The 21793-nt window shown below is 37.7% G+C and overlaps 1 protein-coding gene across 3 annotated transcripts; it reads right to left on the reverse strand.

Annotated features, from left to right (window-relative positions):
* Positions 1–1566: 1566 nt before the first annotated feature.
* Positions 1567–19281, reverse strand: aldh18a1 (aldehyde dehydrogenase 18 family, member A1). 3 transcript variants are annotated; one of them, XM_044102933.1, is made up of 18 exons: positions 18875–19281; positions 18606–18702; positions 17430–17581; positions 17105–17254; positions 16466–16570; positions 16219–16371; positions 10587–10677; positions 9879–10003; positions 9452–9596; positions 9005–9084; positions 8709–8808; positions 7716–7936; positions 7407–7544; positions 7068–7263; positions 6784–6905; positions 6037–6223; positions 4492–4587; positions 1567–3473 (listed from the first exon to the last, which is right to left on the reverse strand). In XM_044102933.1, exons 1-18 carry the CDS (start codon positions 18896–18898, stop codon positions 3289–3291), a joined length of 2367 nt encoding a protein of 788 aa, XP_043958868.1. In that variant the 5' UTR covers positions 18899–19281; the 3' UTR covers positions 1567–3288. The 3 variants fall into 3 exon arrangements, with proteins under 3 accessions (XP_043958868.1, XP_043958870.1, XP_043958869.1); XM_044102935.1 differs by lacking the exons at positions 17105–17254; positions 17430–17581; positions 18606–18702; positions 18875–19281 and adding an exon at positions 16783–16867; XM_044102934.1 differs by lacking the exons at positions 17105–17254; positions 17430–17581; positions 18606–18702; positions 18875–19281 and adding an exon at positions 16677–16767.
* Between the last annotated feature and the right edge of the window lie 2512 nt (positions 19282–21793).

Here is a 21793-nt window from a genome sequence, read left to right on the forward strand (position 1 = left end):
GCCGGGTTCTTGGGGCACCGATGGTTAAAGATGACAGAGGATGTCCAGAGACAAAACTGTGAGGTTCTTTAAGCAGACGTGAGACAGTGGTTTATGATATTAATTAAATTAGTTGATGAGGAATTTGACTGTGATTCACAGGGGCTCAGCATACAGACATTTAGTATAAATAGATCAATTTTAAGGGACATTAGAATAAGGATAAAGGAACTACAGTGCATGGACAAGTACTTATGCATTCATGGATAAAAAAGAAAAATAACTAGATGGATTTTATGTTGTTAGCTGGGGATCGGCACCAGCACCTCTCCTGACCCCTCTAATGACAAGGATGTTCAGAAAATGGATGGATGGATTTTATGTGCCCTTGTTCTGTCTTATACCTTTAGAGATGTCAGAAAAAATCTAATACAATAGCTTAACTTTATTTCCAGTTAATCAGATTTAATATTATTCATGGCAGGTGTGAATTTAAATCCAAAAGTTGCTCAACAATTCATTTGCAACAAACAAACTTTTCCATTTTGTTTTCTTTGTTACGTTTTCTTTGGTTGTCTGGTGAATTGTCCATATGTTCCAGTAAAGCTGGGGAAAGTTTTGAAATCACTGCACACGTCTTACATCCATTCTATATATTATCTGCTGAATTTTATGTTATACAATCATAGAAACACTCTAAAGACACTTTCTGGAAAACAAAGGCTATGACTCATTGTTTAAATGATCTTACTGCTAATAAAAAGTGATTTATTTTTTATTCCATTTCAAAATACATCACAGGGTTTTGTGCTGAAAACACTAAATGTATGCACTCACACCTAAACTGCATCAGCTGGATCTGCAGCTAACTTTGATTCATTAGATTAGGTAAAATAAAACACAATGCACCAAAGAGCTAATCCTCATTGTCCCTGCATTGTTCCTTTTCTACCTCCAGTCATGATGTTTTCAATCACTTCGCACATAAAAAGGCCAAAAAAAAAGTGAGATCCGACTTTTCTCCTCTTCTTCATCTCTGAACCCTTTGGACTTATGACAGGAAGCTGATTGAAGGGTAAGTAGTGCATTTTGGAGAATGAATTCTTTAGATGATAGAAAAGAGAGAAAGATGGGGGTAGAAACAGAAGAAACCCAGAACATAAGTCTGTGATTCCATTATTAGTCTCAGTTCTCCTCTTCTCTCTTTTCATTTCTGATGGCTGGATAATTAAACCTCTGTAGTATTGTCTTCCATCTTCCTTTGCCCCACTTCCAGCAACGCAAATTTCCCTATGGGCAACTTTAAAAAGGCCCCCTTTTAGACATCTGTTTTTCTGATCAGCATGACTTCTCTTCCCCCTTCTTCGCGTTAATTTGTGTTCTTTGTAAAAGTAGAAAGACTAGATCCAGGACAGCAATGAGCATACATGTAAAAATCCTCAACACTTCAACAGCAGGAACAAAAGGAAATCAAAGAAAGTAGGAAAAAGAAACCCCAAATATTCATCCTCAACTTTTTTTTATTTTATTTTTTTTTATTCTACATTACTCTCATTAAAGAACCAAAAACCAAACCTTAAACGTGCATCGCGGAGACATCACAAAGGAGCTCAGGAGCTGAAGCGTTGCATAGCTTCACTTAGCAGTCTGATTCAGCCCTGCAGCTTTAAAGAGGAATGCTTGTCAGTTAGCCTTCCCAGCTCTGACAGAGGCTCTGGGCACCATGAGGAACAAGCAGGAAAGCAGCACAATATTCAAAAATGAGCACAGCTGGCAACAGCAAATAAATAAAAAAATAAATGTGAAAAAAATCCATGATTATTTATCCTTGACACGGTATTTTATTTTAAAAAAGACATGTAAAAACAACCAGTTTGTAAAGCTTAAATCAGATTTGTCACACCTGAAATTATCCAGTGTCTAATTTTTCCAAAATTGCTTAAAGAAATTCCAAAACATGAATTCTTACACTGGAAACAAAGCAAGTAAAAGAATATTTGCATGGAAATGTGCAGCTGGACCCAGAAATGAGAGTCTGAAAATTAAAGCAGACAAAATGTTTCTTGTTTCACAGCATTCACTTTATTACTGTCTTTTTAGGAAAATTTTCTTTGCAGCTGGTTGAATAACGAGGAAAGCAAACACAATCACTACAGGTAGCTGTTCCACAGCAACATGTGGAACAGAAAAATGAAGCCAAATGTGACTAAAAATCCTCTGATTTCACATTACTATCCCCCTCTCCTTCTTCTCTGGAAGTTTAAAACATTTTCAAATGTCTTAACATAAAAATCTCACTAAATCTATTCATAATTGTGTCATTTAATTTGAACATGTTGTCTTTGTATTTGTATAAAACAACCTTTTCTTTTAAATATCAGGAGAGGATCCTAAAGGAACTGCCTCCCATTCCACTTTTAGGAACCAGCAGTAAACCTGCAGTCTGAGGGCAAAGTCCTCTGTTAGAAACAAATAAAAGATTTCTGATGCATGGCAAAGCTTGATTATTACATATATGGAGAATCTTGAATTATATTCCAGGTTTAACATAGTGCCAATGAACAGAAGCTAAAATAGAAGAAATATGAACTCTCTTTTCAACATTTTGGATCAGCTGAAGCTTTTAACAGCACATTGTGGATGTCCTGATAGTAAACAATTATTGTGGTCCAGCCTGGAACAAATGCATGGACTAGTTTTTCAGCTTCAGTGAATTTCATTTTGGGACATTCTGAATATGAAAGCAAGAAATCCCAGAAACTTGTTTAATAAGATATTAAAATTACATGGTCTGCTCAACTATATAACTATTATTATTTACTTTATTATCGGAGGCCATAAAAATAAACCAAGTAGTTTATTTTTCCAAATAATCTAATCTGAGAAATTCTGTCTTTTAAAAGAAGATTTTAAAGCAGAAAGTTTAATGTCATTCCAGTTTTTATGTTTTTAAGACATGCCTATAATCTATTTAACTGATTGGATAAATGTAGCTGAAAGTCACCAGCTATATTTAAATGTATTTAATGATTTTAGCCAGTGGAAGAACATTATGTATACTAAAGAGAATTGGCCCAGTCACTGAACCTTGTGGCACTCCAAAAATAATCCTTCATTTAGGCATTTGGTAATTTAGCCTGCTGCTAAATTATCATGGAATTAACAGAAAAAAATAAAACGTTTATAAACTCTGTCATTGAATGAGAATTATGTGAACAAAAAAATAAATATTACAGTTTTAGTAAGCGGCTTATAAAACATCAATTAGAGCTTTTGAGAGAGGACACACGATCGAAGCTAACATGAACGCTAGTGTCCAGTTAAATTCTGCTCAACAGGGATGTTTTCATGGAGATACTTCCTGCTGCCACTCTCAGAGAAATCAGCCACCGTGTGACCATCACCTCTCAGGACCCACTTGGTGGTGAGGAGTCCCTCAAGGCCCACAGGGCCCCGGGCATGAATACGGGCTGTGCTAATGCCGACCTCTGCTCCTGTACACCAAAACAAACACAACGACAACAAAACAAACTGTACTAATGGAATGACAGCAGCAGGAGGAAATTTACACTTTTTGTCAATGCTTTGCAGTTTTAAGTATTAGGTCACTGATCTGATCTTTGCCAGTTCAACTCTTCCGGACCGAACGTGTCGGTGACAATCTAGCTAAATTTGCAGTACCATAATTCCACCACACGCTGCGCTATCTGAAAAATTCCAACGGTTTCCGAAAAGGGAGACTTTCCAGCCAATATTGAAGTTATTATGGTAATTTCACTCCCGCCGTAGCAGGGAGTGGAAAAAGTTTTTTTAATAGACAATAAATTGGAAAAATAACTTGCTTGATGTTGAAAGTTCCTGTTGTTATGGAGAAAAGGGCAAATACATTTACTCAGAGGACATTTAAAGAACTGCATACAATTAAAAAAAGCAAAAATATCCAGATGGAGATTTGAAACTTGGGTCAGAAATGGTTAAAAAACCAAATCTACAAAAACACATTTCAAAGTTGAAGTCAACATGGAAAGGCAATGTCTTCAGGAGCTGGTACAACCTTTCACAGCAGTTAGTAGTAAAAGGTTCCTACAATTTTTTTCTTTAATATTTAGGTTTTTCTTCATAGTTTTTATAACATAGGAGTACATAGTTGCGATTTATCATCACTTGTTTTATTTTCATTATGTGCTCAACAAATTATATTTTAAAAATGGGTCAAGAAAGGTTCTGATTCGGCAGTTTTAAGTGAACTACCACTTAAATTCATGGCATTTAGCTATTTGAGGTTTAAGTGAGAACAAAATTCTTAAACTCCAGTTAGTAAGCATCTGATGTTTACATAATAAAATGTTTAAAGAGTTTAACAAAATGCTGAAAAATATTGCAGAGTGACAATTTAAAGCAATTAGAAAATTTTGCATAAGCTAAAAAAAATTAAACCATCCTTCCCACAATTCCAAACAAGCCTTCTGATTAGAAAACACTTGAATTTGTAAAAGATTAAAAGTTACTAACCAAGTCCAAAGCGATAACCATCAGCAAAACGAGAGCTGGCATTCCAGAAAACACAAGCACTGTCCAGTTGCTGCAGAAACCGTTCAGCCGTCTCCTCTGGAAAAAATATGAACATTTACTGAAACAACCCTACATCCTGGATTTTAACTTCTAAGCAGAGGATATCACACATATTTCAGGTAAAACACTGAATTCACTAACATGCATAAAGCTGCACTTTATGGTATCGCGACAATTATGAAAAGAACCATGTAAAAAATTATGGACAGTAACTAAAAGTAGACCCTACTGCTGCAGCACATTAGTTTTTAACACAGAAAGCTCATTTTGGTGAAAGCAAGCAGCAAAATCTGTAGAATTTAATAAAATTTTAAATAGTATTTAAAGCCAACTTAACTGTAAATTTGCCACAAGCATCTCATGACCGTAACGTAAATGACTGATTTGATCCAGCTTACTGTTAGACACCAAATCTTTGTGAGTTTATTATAGTATAAATGCATCTTAATAAATTTTAATATTCTTAAAATACTTTTTTTCCAGTAACTAAATTAAATTTAGTATATTATATACACAGAGTGATGTAGTTTGTTTATGTCTGACTAATAAACTAAATTACTCAACTTACATTCTTGCTGTTGTTAAACAAGGTGATTGGTCATAGAGATTGGCATTTAAGCATAGAAATAGGAAGTTTAGTGGAAGGAAGAAGTGTGCGCAGGCAACTGTAACAACCACAACCTTAAGAGTAATGTTTTGGAACAGAAAGGTGAAAAATAGAGCCATGCTGTTAGTTAGTAGTCCAAATCATTTGGAAATCAGAGTCCAACAAACAGGAGGCAAAATGAAGATGCACAGAATCCAATTTGTTTGAGGTCTAGTGTGACGTTTCAGCAATCACTGATGACATATACTGTACAGCACATGGGTTAACTTTTCAGGAGAGAACTATTTTCACATTAAAATAGAAATTATAACATTTTATTGGTTTTATGCGTTTTTGTAGATTTATCAGAAAGTGAGTTTGGGTTTTCATTAGCTGTAATCCAGAATTATTTTAAATAAAAATGAACAGAAATAAATATTTAAAATATACAATTCTTAGTAACAAATCAATTTATGAAGTAGAAGTTTTTACTGGCAGTCTAATTTATCATCTTTATACTGAAAGCAATGAAATAAGGGTCAGTTGGAGCGCAGCATGTTTCCTGGCCACTAGATGGCAGCAATTCATCCTCCACTCCGTCAGTTGATCATCAAAGTAGAAATGTGTGCTTAGCACTTTGTTGTTGCCTAAAAGAAAAATGCAGCTACTTTTGTTATAACGAACTAAAATATTCAGATCAGAATATCCAATGTTGGACCCACACAGTGAAGGTGTGCACTCATCCTAACAAGAAATAGTCACTGCTCATTAAGTGACATGTAAGGGAGAGTTTATTCATTAGCTACAAAGGAATATTCCCTTCTTGAAGAGCTAGTGTAGCTTTACCTAGTCATGCTCACGTAAAATACACGTAACAGTAAAATCACTGCTCCACTCACTGTTTTCTGTGACGATAACGTCGGTGTGGGAGCTTCCGTACTTGTGTATATGCTCCACAGCCTCCTCCAACCCGTCCACCACCTCCAAGCAACACTCCAAGTCGCTGTACTCTGTGCGTAGGGAGCTGGCTTCTGACGGACTGAAGGTCAGGTAGGAAGCAAAGCGTGGGCCTGAATGAATCTTCACCTGATGAAACCACACAAAACATTACTTCACTAGAACTAGTTAGTTTTTGGTCAATTTTTGAATAAAGTACTTTAAGAAATCAGGTTGTGCTACATTTATTTTTGCAAATGTGAGCTACATATAATATAAAAGCCAGAAGCACAAATGTCTAGAGACTGAATTTATTCATTCACCTAATATTTAAACATGAATTGTTCCCTTCCAGATATGAAAAGTCCTTCGAATTTGATTTCTGTCAGTTAAATTTGTCTGTTGGCGCCTATTAGAATTAGAGTAGGCACAACATTGACATTACCAAAGACCCTTTCTATTTGCAAATATGAAAAAGGCACCCTTAAGGGAGACTTTATAGAATATATGTGTATCTTTATCTTTACAATACCCTCCAACAAAATACTCAACTTTTAATGTAAGTATATTTTAAAAAAAACACGTCAAAAATACATGTTTTTACCAGAAACACCAGTTTTAGTACTCCATTGGATTGTCCTAAGTGGTAACCTACGATTTCTTCAGTTCACCCCACAGGTTTTCTATAGGAATTATAATATTTCTCTTACCTGTTCAATGCGCAACATTTCAATTATCTTGTCAAACATTGGAGTCCTGAGGATTTCTCTGTGAATTAGCAAAGTTTCCATTGAATTGCATGCAGCTGGGTAGTCACACTTGGAGTCTCTCACTGATTGGGAAAAAAAAGATGGGGAGACTGCATTTCAGGTGCACTAAACTCTGAATATATTACACCTGAATATATTACTGTTCCAAACAGTATAATAAGTTTGGGAGAATAAAAATGAAACAGGCACATGAATTTTAGACTTTGTGAGCTGAATTTACAGACCGATTTTTATGACTTTATCAACATCAGCGTCTGCATCGACATAGACGTGGCAGATTCCCTCACTGTGGCCCAGGACTGGGATGCCCTTGGCTGCTCGCTGAATGTCCCGCACCAGCTGTGACGAACCTCGGGGGACGATCAAGTCAATCATCTTGTCCAGTCGGCAAAGATCCTCTACTTCCTCATGAGTGTTCACCTGGAAAGGAGCACCAGAAGACAAACGTTTATAGTGCCATGCAAATCTTTTCCAACTCCTTTGTTTTAAAATGTTGTCAGATTACTCTACATTTTCCAAAAAATATTAATTTGCCATCAATAGATGAATAGAAACAGTTTTACCATCTGTACCGCCTCTCTGACTCCATGCTGAGAAAGTGCTTCCTGAGTGAGCTGGTGCAGGACACGGTTGGTGTTGGCAGCTTCTTTGCCACCCTTCAAGAGAAGAGCATTCCCACTGGCTATTGCCAGAGCAGAGACCTTGATGAAGAAAAAAGGTGTAACATTCCAAAAACAGGCCTTTGACACTTTAAGAATATCAGAATACAGATCAGATTGCTTGCTTGCAACAGAGAAACAAGTCTGGACCTCACACCTTTTTGTCTTTCCACATTGTTTAAGTAGTCACTCAACTTTGCCCTATAACTTTACCTGTGGCAAGCAGTCAGGACGGGCTTCAAAGATGACCAGAAGAACCCCGATGGGAACAGTGACCTGCTCCAGCTCTAAACCGGGAGCCACCCTTGTTCTTCGCACCACACGCCCAACGCTGTCCTGAGCCGCCATGGCGATCTGACGCAGACCAACAGCTAAACTGCTTAGCTTACCCGATGACAGGCTGAGACGCTTCAACATGGCTGAAGGCAAACGTCCTGGTCAAAGGTCAAATCATGCGGAGAAGGGAAACTGTGGTGAGGTTAGGAAAGTTGTTGGTTCAAGAGTTTGATTTCATACGGCTGAAGTTTTTCAAATTTTTGCATCAAAATTAAATGTTGAATTTGGTGGCTGTATGGCACAATACAGACACTTTGGCTGACAGACAGAATGTTTCATGCACAAACTCCAATATGCTACCAAAATACACTGGATTTTACAAGGATAAAACCTGCTAGAAACTGAAGATGTGTTTATTGGAAAGATTTCTTTTCTGGTATGAAAGCCAACAAATAAAACCACGTTTTTTCACAGAGCCGCTACGAGACAGTTGTCCACTGTAAGCCAAAGTAAAGGTGCCGCTACATTGATGCTTCAGTCGATTCCTTTACTGATAATTTTGCCAAGATGAACTGAAATAGGCTTGGAAGAGCTGGTTGAGTTTTCCACTGTAGAGTCACTGTATTGCTTTAAACCAGCACAAAAAACTAGGCTACGTCAGAGAAAACTGAAAAAAAAAACAGATGAAGTATGCTCACATAAATAGATATAGAGCACCACAGGCATGTTGTCCTGTTGGAAGGTGCAAAAAAACTATAATAAATAAGGTAAAAAAACAGGACCTGACAAATTTGATGAAAACCTGTTGACTCTAAATGAATATATCTAGAATTATTTTGGACAGCAAGAAGAACAGATATGTAGAGACTTAAATTTTTACTTCAATGTGAGCTCTTGGTCGGCCCCGTCTTTTCTAAATGGTCCTGTTACCTGCGCTGACAGCCATCTTCATGTCCATCTTGTTTGCAGCCAGAATTTCATTTTTCCTTTCCGTCAGCAGCTCTGCTAGATGGCAGATGATCTCGCTTCTCTGACATTGCAGATAACAAAACACAGACAGAGTACATGCTCAGCATGGGGCAGATCTGTCTACTAAAGTTCAGAGTTTCTCTGTAGCTGACAAGGTAGGAAAGCAAGTAAAATTACAAATAATGAAGGTTTACAACCTGCAAAGTGGCATATAGAAACAACAAGATGACATGTTTTGATTGAGATCCATTCATCACCTGGTGTGGATGAAGAGATGCCAGGATTCTTCCTGAGTTTCTGGCCATTTCTGTTTGCTCCTCCACAGATGGACCTGGAACTAAGAACAGAGTCCAGAATGAGACAGACTGACAGTCGTATAAAATCTCTGATCTGATCCTGAGATGCACCAAGAAATCTGCCAGAAATTGGGAGTCCATTTTCTTGTTGTCATTTCTGATTGGTAATTGGCAGGTCAAATGCTGAAATATCACATCTGCTTTACTCACTTTTGGATCAAAACTAGGACTCCCTTTTTCCTACAAGGTCATGGATATATGCTGCATTGCATAAATGAAGAAAATCTTATTAACACAACAAACTAAATATTTATTTGCTCTTTCACTGGAAAAACTAAACAAGAATCGACAGATCAGACCTCAAAGAAAACCAGATATTGGCTTGGATTAGATTTTATTCAAACACACCAGCAGGTTTGACCTCAGAGAAGAAGGTTCCCACTTTCTTCCCCTCCACTATGTCAGTGATTACTTGGCCGGTTACTTTGGGGTTTGTGCCGTTTGCAATGACCACTGAGGTGCCTCCTTGCAGCGCCCAAAGAGCTGCCTTAACCTGCAAGACAGTTACACAAATGCTAAACAAGTTTTTCTTTCTCATAAGAAAGACAAAAACAAAGAGTTAGATAAAACAACACAGAATAAACCAAAGCACCTTTGGTTTTAACCATGTGATCTCTTCAGCACCACACTTTTTTTTTCCTTGTTTGAAATGCAGCTGGTCACTTAAATTCCTCATAGAAAAAAAAAATACTTTTAGCAGTTCCATTTTCTCATAAGCAGAAATAACCTGCTAATAATTTTATGCTTACAAATGATAGAGAGACTTGTAACAAACCTTGGCCTCCATGCCTCCAATCCCAACTCTGGACTTTGTCCCGTAGGTGATGGACTGCTGGTCTCCAGGGTAGAAAATGTCAATGAGTTTAGCATCGTTTGTTCCAGGTGGGCTATTGTAAAGCCCTGAAAAACAAACGGTCTAATTCAAAAAGTACTCTTCCAAACCAATAAATCTGAAACAGTCGGAGCTCAGAAACTTGCCATTTCAACCCAGGGGGTTAAATAAAGTTTCAGTAGAGACATTTTACCAGTAAATATGGAATTTCATCTTTCATTTTTCATCAGAGTAAAAAGGAAAAATATGAATGCATATCACACTAGTACTACTACATATGTACAAACTCTGCAAGTTTTACAAAAATACTTGTATGTGCATTTGGACGCCATAGCAAAGTGAACTTTAGAACTCACTCTTAGAATTGAGAGACATCTAAATTAATTACAAAAAAACAAATTTACTAAGCTTTGTCCAGAGCAACATGTAAAAAGATTTCTAAGGCATTTCTGAGGCTTTAAAGATGATCCATGTGTTTCTATGTGACAACCAATCAGAACATAAGAGAATTCAAATCCCAACTTTCAGTTAAACTTGTAATCTTCTATCATCAGGGTGAACAGAAAATAAAAAATTCTGATTTGTATTTGTTGTTTCCACGTGACACAGAGTTGCAAAGTCAGACTGCGTTATTATAGGTGACATTCATACCTTCAACATCAGAAAGCATTATGAGCAGGTCGGCCTTCATCTCCACAGCCAGCCGCGCTGCCAGACTGTCGTTGTCCTTAATGCTGATCACCTGATGAACCAGAAAACTGCTGATGTTCACAAACTTTCAGTTCATCTAGATATTTTTTGAGAGAAGCACAGCACACACTAATAAAGACAAGTAAATAAGACAAAAGTAATCTTTTCATTGAAGTAGCAGAATTTTGTAATGAAAACAATCCAACCTTAAATTAACTTTGACTCTAGAAGCAAACTTTAAATTAGTCACTGGGTCTTTAAGCAAGATAAAGTTCAGGGACATTTAGCCCAAAGTAAGACAGAAACGGTTGGCCAGACATTAATCTTCCATCATAGATATGTATATATGTACACATACAGCAGGGTTTACCCCAGTGTATTATAAGCCTGGTGGGCTGCCAGACTTATAATACACTTATAATACAGATCGCTGTTGAAAAAAAGAAACGGGATTAAGGATTTTCATGTCAGCTGCAGCTGAGTTTGTGATCTGAGTCTGGATGTGAGATGAGTAAAGTGAACCGTAAAGAAATTAGGTCAACAAACATGATGATGAATTAAAGAAAATGCCACTTATAATACTGGCTCATTGTAGCCAGTGGTCTGATTTTTGCACGTTCCCTGATCAGTGCATCAACTATAAAAACTATAAACCCATCTTTCTTTCAGAAATAATTCTGTCTTGCTAGTAAAATGCTAACCGCAGACAAGACGCTTCCAGTCCTGCTTCTTAAAAAAAATATATAAATGTCTATATATATACAGTACAGACCAAAAGAAAAACTCCAAACAACTTTGGAAAACAATTTCAGTTGCTCAGTTCAATACTCCAGTTCCTCAATTCCGACGTCCATCAAGGCGCCTCGAATGATTAAGTGTCACGGTCAATAGCTTGGGTCATGCAGAACTGATCTGATCGTTTCCATAGCAACGAGCAGAAGCGAGACATTCCCCCAGAACTTCAGTGAGGTCATTGTAGCTATGACCTCATCTATGACATGCGGTTCCAGATCAAAGAACTTCTGAGGTTATAAATGCTTGTATTTCCAGACATCGGTTCATATCCAACTAGTTCTTCGAAGCTCTACAGTGTGTGTTTTGCAAGTATTTTCAGTATGGAAGAGATTTTGGTCACCATGATTTTTCCCCTTGGTTTTGGCCTTGGGTATTTGGCTACAACAGGGATGAGGAAGGTTTTTGACAACCTACTTCCCGGTAGCAATTTAGATAGAACGAGCGTTCAGGAGGAGAGGGCTTCATCTGAGTACGATATTTTTGACTCGTATCTCTTTGATCCATCCCCAGCTCAGAACCAAACCTCCCCGGCTTGGGAGGTTTGCCACCCAGTTGACGAAGTTTGCGTCTCTGGTTACGATCTTTTTGACTCGTATCTCTTTGATCCATCCCCAGCTCTGAACCAAACATCCCTGGCTGGGGAAATTTGTTGTGAAAAGGAGTCTGAGTCTGAAAGCTCAACTATTGCCTTGAAGACGACGTTAGACAACACCATCCATGAAGACAGCGTGGTCCAGACCACTGTCCCAGGGAACGATCTGGCCAATCTTCCCAAAGAGCAAACTTCTGCAGCCGCAGAGGTTTCACAGCAAACTGCAGAAGTTTGCTTTGAAGAAACAGCTGAGTCTGAAGCCCTAAGTTTGGCTTTGATGAAGATGTCAATTGAGGACACCACCCAGGAAGAGCACGTGGTTCAGACCACTGTCGAAGGGAATGATCTGGCCAATCTTCCCAAAGAGCAAACTTCTGCGGCTGCAGAAGTTTCACAGCAAACTTCTGCAGTTTGCTGTGAAGACACAGCTGAGTTTGAAACCTTAATTTTGGCTTTGATGAAGATGGCAATTGAGGAAACCACCCATGAAGAGCGCGTGGTCAAGACCACTGTCGAAGGGAATGATCTGGCCAATCTTCCCAAAGAGCAAACTTCTGCGGCTGCAGAAGTTTCACAGCAAACTTCTGCAGTTTCCTGTGAAGACACAGCTGAGTCTGAAGCCCTAAGTTTGGCTTTGATGAAGATGACAATTGAGGACACCACCCATGAAGAGCACGTGGTTCAGACCACTGTCGAAGGGAATGATCTGGCCAATCTTCCCAAAGAGCAAACTTCTGCGGCTGCAGAAGTTTCACAGCAAACTGCAGAAGTTTGCTTTGAAGAAACAGCTGAGTCTGAAGCCCTAAGTTTGGCTTTGATGAAGATGGCAATTGAGGACACCATCCATGAAGAGCACGTGGTTCAGACCACTGTTGAAGGGAATGATCTGGCCAATCTTCCCAATGAGCAAACCTTGGGAAGATTGGCGGTTGCGGATGTTTGCTGTGAAAAGGAGACAGCGGAGTCTGAAGATTTTTTTGCTTCGATCCAAATGGCATTAGAAGACAGTAGCCATGAGCAAACTTCCCCGGCTGAGGAACATGTGATTTCTGACCAAAACAACGACAGTATATGGGAGTCACTTTTGTTAATGCTTTTAAGTTTCTGTTTATTTTGGTTACCCTGGATTATTCTGTATTATGGTGGTTTCTTCATGTTTTTATTTGTTATATATTCTTCATGTGGAATTGCTTATTTATTGGGAACATAAAGCCAGTCATTGAGAGCTTAACTTTAAATTCAATTACACTGTAACATTTTCTGTTTCAGTTTAAATTCAAAAATACTTTATTGATCCCAAAGAAAATTAAATGTTATAGCTCATCAAGATTCTTCAAAGAGCCATTGAAGATGGCGGTGGCTGTTGACAGGAAAGAACTCCTGAAGCAGTCTGTACCACACTGAACTTGAAGAAGCCTCTGACTGAGGATGGATGGTCTTCCCTTCCAAAACAGCCTTGTGAAGAGGATGGTTGGGATTGTCAGTATTTTCTTCATCCTATGAAGATTCCTTCTCTGCATTATCATCTCCAGCGGTTCCACAGGATGTCCTCAGAATAGAACAAGAACAGAACCAGCCTTCTTTATCAGGCTGGTTCACGATATGATTCATATCTTTTGATCCATCCCGGACCTTGAACCAAACATCCCTGGCTGGGGAAAGTTGAATTTAAAGAAACAGTAAATGTTCTGAGTCTGAAGCTCAACTTCTGCCTTGAAATGACTGGCTTTATGTTCCCAAGACACTACCCATGAAGAACGTGGTCCAGACCAAATGCATGAAGAAACCATCTGGCCATAATCTTCCCACAGAGCCCCAACCAGGCGCTCTCAACAACAGAACTTATAGAACAGTGGTCCCCAATCCCGGGCCGTGGGGTGTTCGTCGATAGTCGGTCAGAAATCAACATGTTGAAAATGCCCAATTTTAGATTGGAGTGTCGACGTTCTCGTAACAAACCACACAGTAGGATGATCGGTTCCGATCTTCAGACTCAGAACATTCTAAGACTGTGTCAAAGACAAACATCAGGAACCGCCAAAAATGTTTCAATTCTGCCATTGGGAAGATTGGCCTGATCATTAGTTCACAGTGGTCTTGACCACGCCTTCATGGATGACGGTTCACCCTCCTACCAGCTTCTACTGGGCAGACTCAGTGAATTGCTTCAAAGCAAACTTGACCAGGTTTGTCTGCGGTGATAAAGCAGTTGGGACCACTGTTACTTATGAAGATTTGCAGCATCTTGCTGCAAACCTTGAAGATCTTAGCTCCCTCCAGAAGTCAGGTGTCTCTCAATTGCCATCTTCATCAAAGCCAAACTTCTTCAGACTGTTGTCTCTTCAAAGCAACTGTCCAGTCTGTTGTGCCAGTTGAACAGAAGTTTGCTCTTTGGGAACCACCTCCAGATCTTCTTCCTGATGGAAACAGTGGTTTGATCTAATCCTGTCTTCATGGGTGGTGTCAACAATCAACTCCTTTGTTGGAATAATTTTAACTTCATAATCAGATAATAATAATAATAATTTCAGCCAGGTAATGTTTGGTTCTTAGCTAAATAACAACAAAGAGATAATATCAAAAGATCGAACATTAATACAATATGGCTAACTGGATGGCTATTACTACTACAATTTATGTTTTATTAGAGCTATGGATCAAAGAGATACACATGTACATTACATATCATAATGAAGTCCTATAATTGCATTACGTATGCATGTGTACATCATATAGGTTGCATTATTGTATGTTGTAGCCAACATACATGTACATATAAACCTAAGTGAAAAATACATTACATATGCATTACTTCCATACTGAAAATACTGTGCATTACACACACTGTAGAGCTAAGAACGTAAAGTTGGATATGAACCGATGTCTGTACATACAAGCATTTATAACCATGTACGTAGTTGCATTTTGATCTGAACCATATGTACATATGCATATGTGAGGCATATGTGTACATATGACCTCACTGAAGTTGCATATGTAATGTACATATGCTCACATATACAACGTCAGATGCATATCTGCATGTACACATGTAATGTACATATGACATTATTATAATCATTCGTACGTGTGCACATTTGATGGATGCCGAATTGAGGAACTGGCATATTGAACTGAGCAACTGTGTAAATTGTTTTCCAAAGTTGTTTGCAGTTTTTCTTTGGTCTGTACTGTATATATATAGACATTATATTTATTTTTTAAGAAGCACTGGAAATGCTAATCTTTTCATGTTAGCATATTTACTGGCAGGACAGAATTATTCCTGAAAGAAAGATTTTTATAGTTTTATAGTTGATGCAAGTTAAATTTAATCAGGAACATGCAATCAGACCACTGGCTACAATGAGCCAGTATTTTAAGTGGCATTTTCTTTAATTCATCATCATGTTTGTTGACCTAATTTCTTTACGGTTCACTTTACTCATCTCACATCCAGACTCGGATCACAAACTCAGCTTCAGCTGACATGAAAATCCATAATCCCGTTTCTTTTTTCAACAGCGATCTGTATATAAGTGTATTATAAGTCTGGCAGCCCACCAGGCTATATAATACACTGGGGTAAACCCTGCTGTATGTGTACATATATACATTTATATGTATTATCATGAGTAATATATCATTAGCATCATAATTATTATCTTTATATCAATAAGAATTATTATTATTAGTAGTAGTAGTAATAATAATAATAAGCAATATTCTTATTTTCATAACTTGATTTTCTAAGACAGTTTTGTATTTTATTAAAGCTCTGCATATTTTATATGTTTGGTAAAATACAGAGTTCTTTTGTAATTTAATTTTAAATAAGTATTTTGATAAATTCATTACAAGTTTAATTCCAGCAAAAAATTAATTTGTAGACTGAGCAGAAGAGAAAGTAGCATGAGAAAGAATCAGCTCTCTGGATGATCTGAAAAAATTTTGCAAAAATGAGTGCTAAGTGTCATGGTCATTGGTTGTTTGGGTTTTTTTATGACTATACATTTGCTCTACATTCAACATCATTTATGTTGATCCTCAGGCTGGTTTGTGTTTATTTTGCTTTTTGAATTCAGCATATACAGTAGCAGAGCAGTAGACACGAACTGCAACTGATAACTGATTTATTTTCCATCTGTATTATGGCAACAGATGGTTGCACTTCCATCGGTTGCCCCATGCTGCCTGTAGATTTACCCCGTGCAGGTCGCTGTTGGGTTCTGGTGGAGGTACCACTGCATCATTGGTGTTGATGATGGGAACGATGTTCATGCGCAGAAGCTCCTGCAGTGTGCTGTTGAGGTTCTGCCTCTTCTCATCATCGTGGAAATCCAGATTCGTCACAAGAACCTGAGGAAACAAAAAGGATTTAAGAGAAAAAAAGGGGCAAATGAAATAATAGTTATTTAAATGTTTGAGCCAAGGAATTAAGTTATCTGAGTACCTGTGCAGTGCATGTGCTGTACTGAGTGAACATGGCTTCATACAGAGCCATTAGCCCGCTCTGTCCAGCCGCAGCGCAGGCTCGGGCCTCCAGTGCTGGGACAAACTGCAACCAAAATGACACCCAGCTGGTAAAAGCAAGAATTAGTGTGCAAAGTTCAATTTATTGTAGATTTATGGGTGAATTTTTCTGCCATAATTCAAGAACACACATTTTCAGTTTGAAAGCAGGATTTCATGCCTTTCTTCTGAAAACTAGTAGTTACTTGTACTCAAACTTTCTGCTTTCTTTCAAATATTCACTGTGCTTTCTCAAACCTTTCTCCTCGCACTCAAAACTCGCCTCTGCTCAGCTCAAATCTGCGCTTGCTAACCTCTTTGCTCGCTTACAAATCATTTCCTGCTCGTGCTTGGAACAAAAAAGTACCGTCTCCTGGCAACCTCTCAGCCAATAGAATGAATAAAATGAAAGTATTCTATTAGGTGCGTTTGTTTCCTTCTAGCTGGTGTGCCTGTGTGGCTACTACCAACCTGCACTGCCCACTGAATGTAGGGAGAAACAAGGATCTCAGCTTTCTTTGCATTACATCCTAGTTTTAAATTTTAACACGCTCCACAATGTTCCTAATATTTCCCTTACCATCTCTTTATGCAGACCATTTCCTGAATGTAGCGCCTGTCGGACGCTTTGAGACAGAAGGATCTCATGTCTTAACCTCTGCTTGCCAAAAGCCACGGCTCCACTGGTGATGATCATCATCTCCCTGCCCTGATTCTGCAGCATGGCCACCTGAATATCAACACAACCAGTTAAAAATACAATTGATACCTTCTATCAACGATATATATCATTTGATAGGTTTTAATGGTATCAATATATGTTTCTGATGAAAAAAAGAGACCATAAAATGAATTTTATGCTAATTTATAGTAAAGAAATGTAACTTTAGTAACTGGAGACTCACCTGCTCCACAATTGAAGCCAGTCGCCCCAGAGCCAGACCACATTCATCGCCACGGGTGACCACAGCGCTTCCTAGTTTAACCACAATCCTCTTGGCCTTACGCAGTTCGCCGCGATGTGCGTAGGAGCTGCCATGGACTCTATTACTGAATTCTGTAAACAATAAGGAAACCTAAAATTTTCAAATCAAATACAGAAACAATTTTGCTTATTTACTGAATTTTTATCAATGATGAAGACATGATTTAAACTCCAGACTTAGCTCTCTGCTAGTCTTTTAGCTGCCTTGTTCCATAATATCACCATTAATGACAAGTTGAAGGACCTGGTTTTATTAGAATGACTAATACAATCAAACTAATATTAATTCAAAACTAAAAAAAACTTAAAATTATCAATTTATCACTAAAGTTTCTTTACTCTGTAAGCTGTGAATGCTTTACTGTGTTGTATCGCTCTTTTCCATGAATGAGACTAGGAGAGTGAAGGTCTTGTTTTAAATCTTTTTGTATCCGAGGGAAACTGGGAATAATGGCCTTGTGACTGCCACATCAGCAGTGCAAGCAGACAAAAAAACCTTTGCTGACACCACACATCTTTCTGCACCAATGAGGCGCCTGAGTGGATGAGGACAGGGATCAGGCACAAACCCAGGGCATACTTTATCAGAAATGTTTCTGTGGACACAAAAACCTTAAGAGCTTTTATAAAGGTGCATGATTTAAATGCAACTGCACCAGTCTGTATATCCATTTTTATGAAAAAACATGTTTTCTAATCTTCTAGTTTAACATCACTTAGTATTTCTTCTAGAAAATTTCAATATATTCTGAAATATGTACATTACACAATATTCTTTTACAGAGAATAAAATGACATGTTGTACTTTTGAGGATTAAAATACTGAAAATACTGCTAAAACCATTTAGACTGCCACTGATAAATAAGTTCAAGATCATCATTATTTATATATAACATTTCTTAAGCCAACAAAATCTTACAAAACTAAAAACCAAACTTAATAAATCAGATTTATAAATTAATTATTTAAATTAGCCGTTTTCTTTTTGTTTGTTTGTTTTTTTTTATCTGATGGTTGTTGTCCCACTTTGCTGTGATATTGTTCACACAAATTCAACAGACAATTGCAACATTAGGTAAAGGAGTGTAGTCTTGCCTTGAGTCAGATGTTTGATGAGAAACTGGAATCTCTGGGGTGAAATTTTTGAGCACAGGTTCAGCTTTTGCAGCAACATGTTCAGTTTCCCTTTTATCTGAGAAATAAATATATGTACAGCAATTTAAAATAAGAAATAATATAATGAAAATTTATAAAATGTGTTTATCAAAATGAAGGAGATGTAATCGATGATGTGGCACGTGTACATTAAACCCTAAAAGCTTGTTTTATGAATAAAGTGAAAATAAGTAAGGGTTTTTTCTTACTTTAAACTTCTGAAGTTCCAGCATAGAAATTGTGTTCCTGTTGCAGTTTCGATTAAATCTTCTTCACATTCTTGGACTATTTATTTCTCTCTCCATGACTGACGGTGTTCAGTGAGCAGCAGAGGGGAGAGCCACATGTCAGTAACTCCTCCCTATAACAATACCCGCTGCTGATTAACCAAAGGCTGCGTTTACGCTGCAGCCTGAAGTGACCCAACTCCGATTTTCTTCACGTCATGCGACCTGTATCTCATCTTTTCATGACAGTATGAACAACATAGGTCGGATTTCTTTCGAATGCGACCCAGGCCACTTGGATATCCGATACGTATCCGATTCAAATGTGACCGAACGTCCAGGTCGAATTCATCCGATTTGAACGTCACTGATACTCGACATACCTCACTATTCAGCATCCTGATACGCCCAAGCGGGGGGGAAAAAAACAACAACCCTGGCAGACTAAAGCGACAATTAAGTTGTTAATATCCTGGGTACAGTTGTAAAACAACCTCAAAGACGCAAGCTATGTTCCACCGTTAGCATCCATGTTTACTTCCGCAAACGCTGAGTACTTCTTCTACTTCATGGCGGTTGGCAAATCACTGAGCACGCTCTCTATGTGTGACGTTTTTGCGACAACTACTGCGCATGCGGGACACTTTCAGATCGTTAGCCGTTCACACTGGAGATCAAACAGGTCGCACATATTTGGAAGTGTGGGAAAAAAAAATGGAATTGGGTCACTTCAGGCTTCAGTGTGAACGTTGCCTAACCATTTGGAAAATATTTTTACAGGTTTTTACCCTGCTTATTGTAAACGAATGATGATGTTATCTGCTTTAAATTTTTGAACACAGCCTCATTTTAAAAATGTCTCACTGAGAAATTGGTCATTTCTATGTAATCAGTAGTTATGTTTCATTAACAAGGTAAAAAGAGCAGAAATGTCTTTTAAAAAACCAAAGTAAGGGGAAAAAATAGCAGCATTTTGAAAAACAACCAGCTAAAAGAAAAACAATATTTTAGGACACAATCAGAAACAGAAAGCAGAGCAACTGAATGTTGTGTGTTTATGTAACTGGACATGAATTGGATCTGTTTGTCTCTCTTGAGATAACATTTCTTCATAATTGGTGCAATATAAATCAACTTTATTCAATTGAAATAATGTCTTTCAGACTCAATAAAGATTTGCTGGACAATGTATCTTTTATTGGGTTGGTGTGTACAGGATCAAGTACAAGAACAAGATATTAAGTTCCCATTTATGGAGATTTTAATTTTGTCCTTTGCTTTATGATCTGATCTTTCCAGTGTGATCTTTCCATTTCTTTTTACAAAGTAAAATCTGAAAAGTGTGTTGTGCATTAAAACAAAGTGCAAACAATCAACTACACAAATCACGTTTTGTGTGTAATTTAAATTCAGTATAAAAACTACTTCGCAATTGAAAAAAATAAATAAATAACTCTTGGAGGCTGAAAAATACCTGCGACTGGTGCAACGGTTTACCCAACAACTCAGCAATGCCACAATGCAATGTTTCAGATTAAATAATATTAAAGTTTAAGAATGGTCCAGTCAAAGTCCAGATTTAAATTTAACAGATTTTTTTTATCTTCAGAAGACCTCCTGGTGTAACCACAGTGACAGGTGTTTCCACTAAATGTTAATTCAGGAAGGCTGAACTGATTTCCACAAAAACACTTTTTTAAAACTTTGTAGAAAAACTGTAAAACTTTATGTCCGCACAATGTTCCACATTGTGTTGTTCTACCAGAAAAAAGGAAGTTTGCAAAAGTACTTTTGCACTGAACCTCAAGTTTGTTTAGATTTCTTAAATTTTAAGTCTCAAAGTTTTCACCTCCTTTCACACTAGCCGTATTTTTTTCAAACAACTTTTTCTCTCAAAAATGCACTTCTGCTCGCGGAAATAAACTTTAAAATAAAGTCAGAACCTCTGACCCGTCAGCCTGATTAGTTCTTTTAGAAACTGGCCACCTTTCATTTCCTCTATGTGGCGATGAAGAAGTCAAATTGATCAAAGTTTCGTGTGTACCTGCACCATCCTGCTGCGGCTACATGAAAAGTAACCCGGAGCAGAGTTGACTGACACAGTCGAAACCCCCCCACCCACTGCCCCTGGGACCACAGATAACTAAATTGGCTCCACTGGCTCTGGTTAAATGTGTGTTATTCCATTATATGAGCCCTGCTCCTTTATTCTGCTCCCTGCTTTTACCCTTTATCTGTTCTTCTGTGATCCTCTTTGCTCTTTTATCTCTTCATCTGACTCATGGGAAGGAACTGCTCTGCACCTTTCTCCTGCCTCTTTCTAATCTACTAACTGCATTTGTTTATGAAGGTCCGCGTCCGTGTGACTGCGCACGCAGCCGCGTTGTGTGTTTTTGCACAAAGTTTACCTGCAGGTTTGTCCATTTTGATTCTGACTGGTTGTTTTTGGGGTTTTTTTTGTTGTTTTTCATATTTCTTCACGACTCCTTTAGAATGAGATTATTCATTTATATGTAATTATGTGTTCATATATTCATCGTTACTTGTTCTCTGATCGCCCTGAATACAATCAGTCTTAACACTGAATCTGATAAAACAGAAATGTATCACACCTGCTTAAGAAGAATATTCATAATATAAAGATGAATACATTTGCAGTGGAGTGATGAAATATTAATTTTTGGAGTCTGTATACTTATATTTGCTCCATGAACCTGAATTAAAAAAATAAAGCTTGTGATTTAATAAGAGTTGTAAATTAGTGTTTAATAAGAGGGCAACTTACAGATCAGTGCTCACTTTGATCATTATGCTTGACAGTTCATCATGTTCAGATATGAACCCTCATTTGACAGCTCCAAACCTACTTCCTGTTGTGATATATTTAAATTTCCGTCTCAT

Source organism: Gambusia affinis, linkage group LG20 (assembly GCF_019740435.1).
Source record: "Gambusia affinis linkage group LG20, SWU_Gaff_1.0, whole genome shotgun sequence".
NCBI classification, from domain to species: domain Eukaryota; kingdom Metazoa; phylum Chordata; class Actinopteri; order Cyprinodontiformes; family Poeciliidae; genus Gambusia; species Gambusia affinis.

Excerpts from the sequence above, each read along its gene's own strand:
- aldh18a1 (XM_044102933.1), bottom strand. The coding sequence starts at position 18,898 with ATGCTGGAACTTCAGAAGTTTAAA. Across the intron at positions 17,582-18,605 it reads CATCAAACATCTGACTCAAG|AATTCAGTAATAGAGTCCAT; the intron begins GCAAGACTACAC and ends TATTGTTTACAG. Across the intron at positions 8,809-9,004 it reads CATCTCTTCATCCACACCAG|AGAAGCGAGATCATCTGCCA; the intron begins GTGATGAATGGA and ends CTGCAATGTCAG.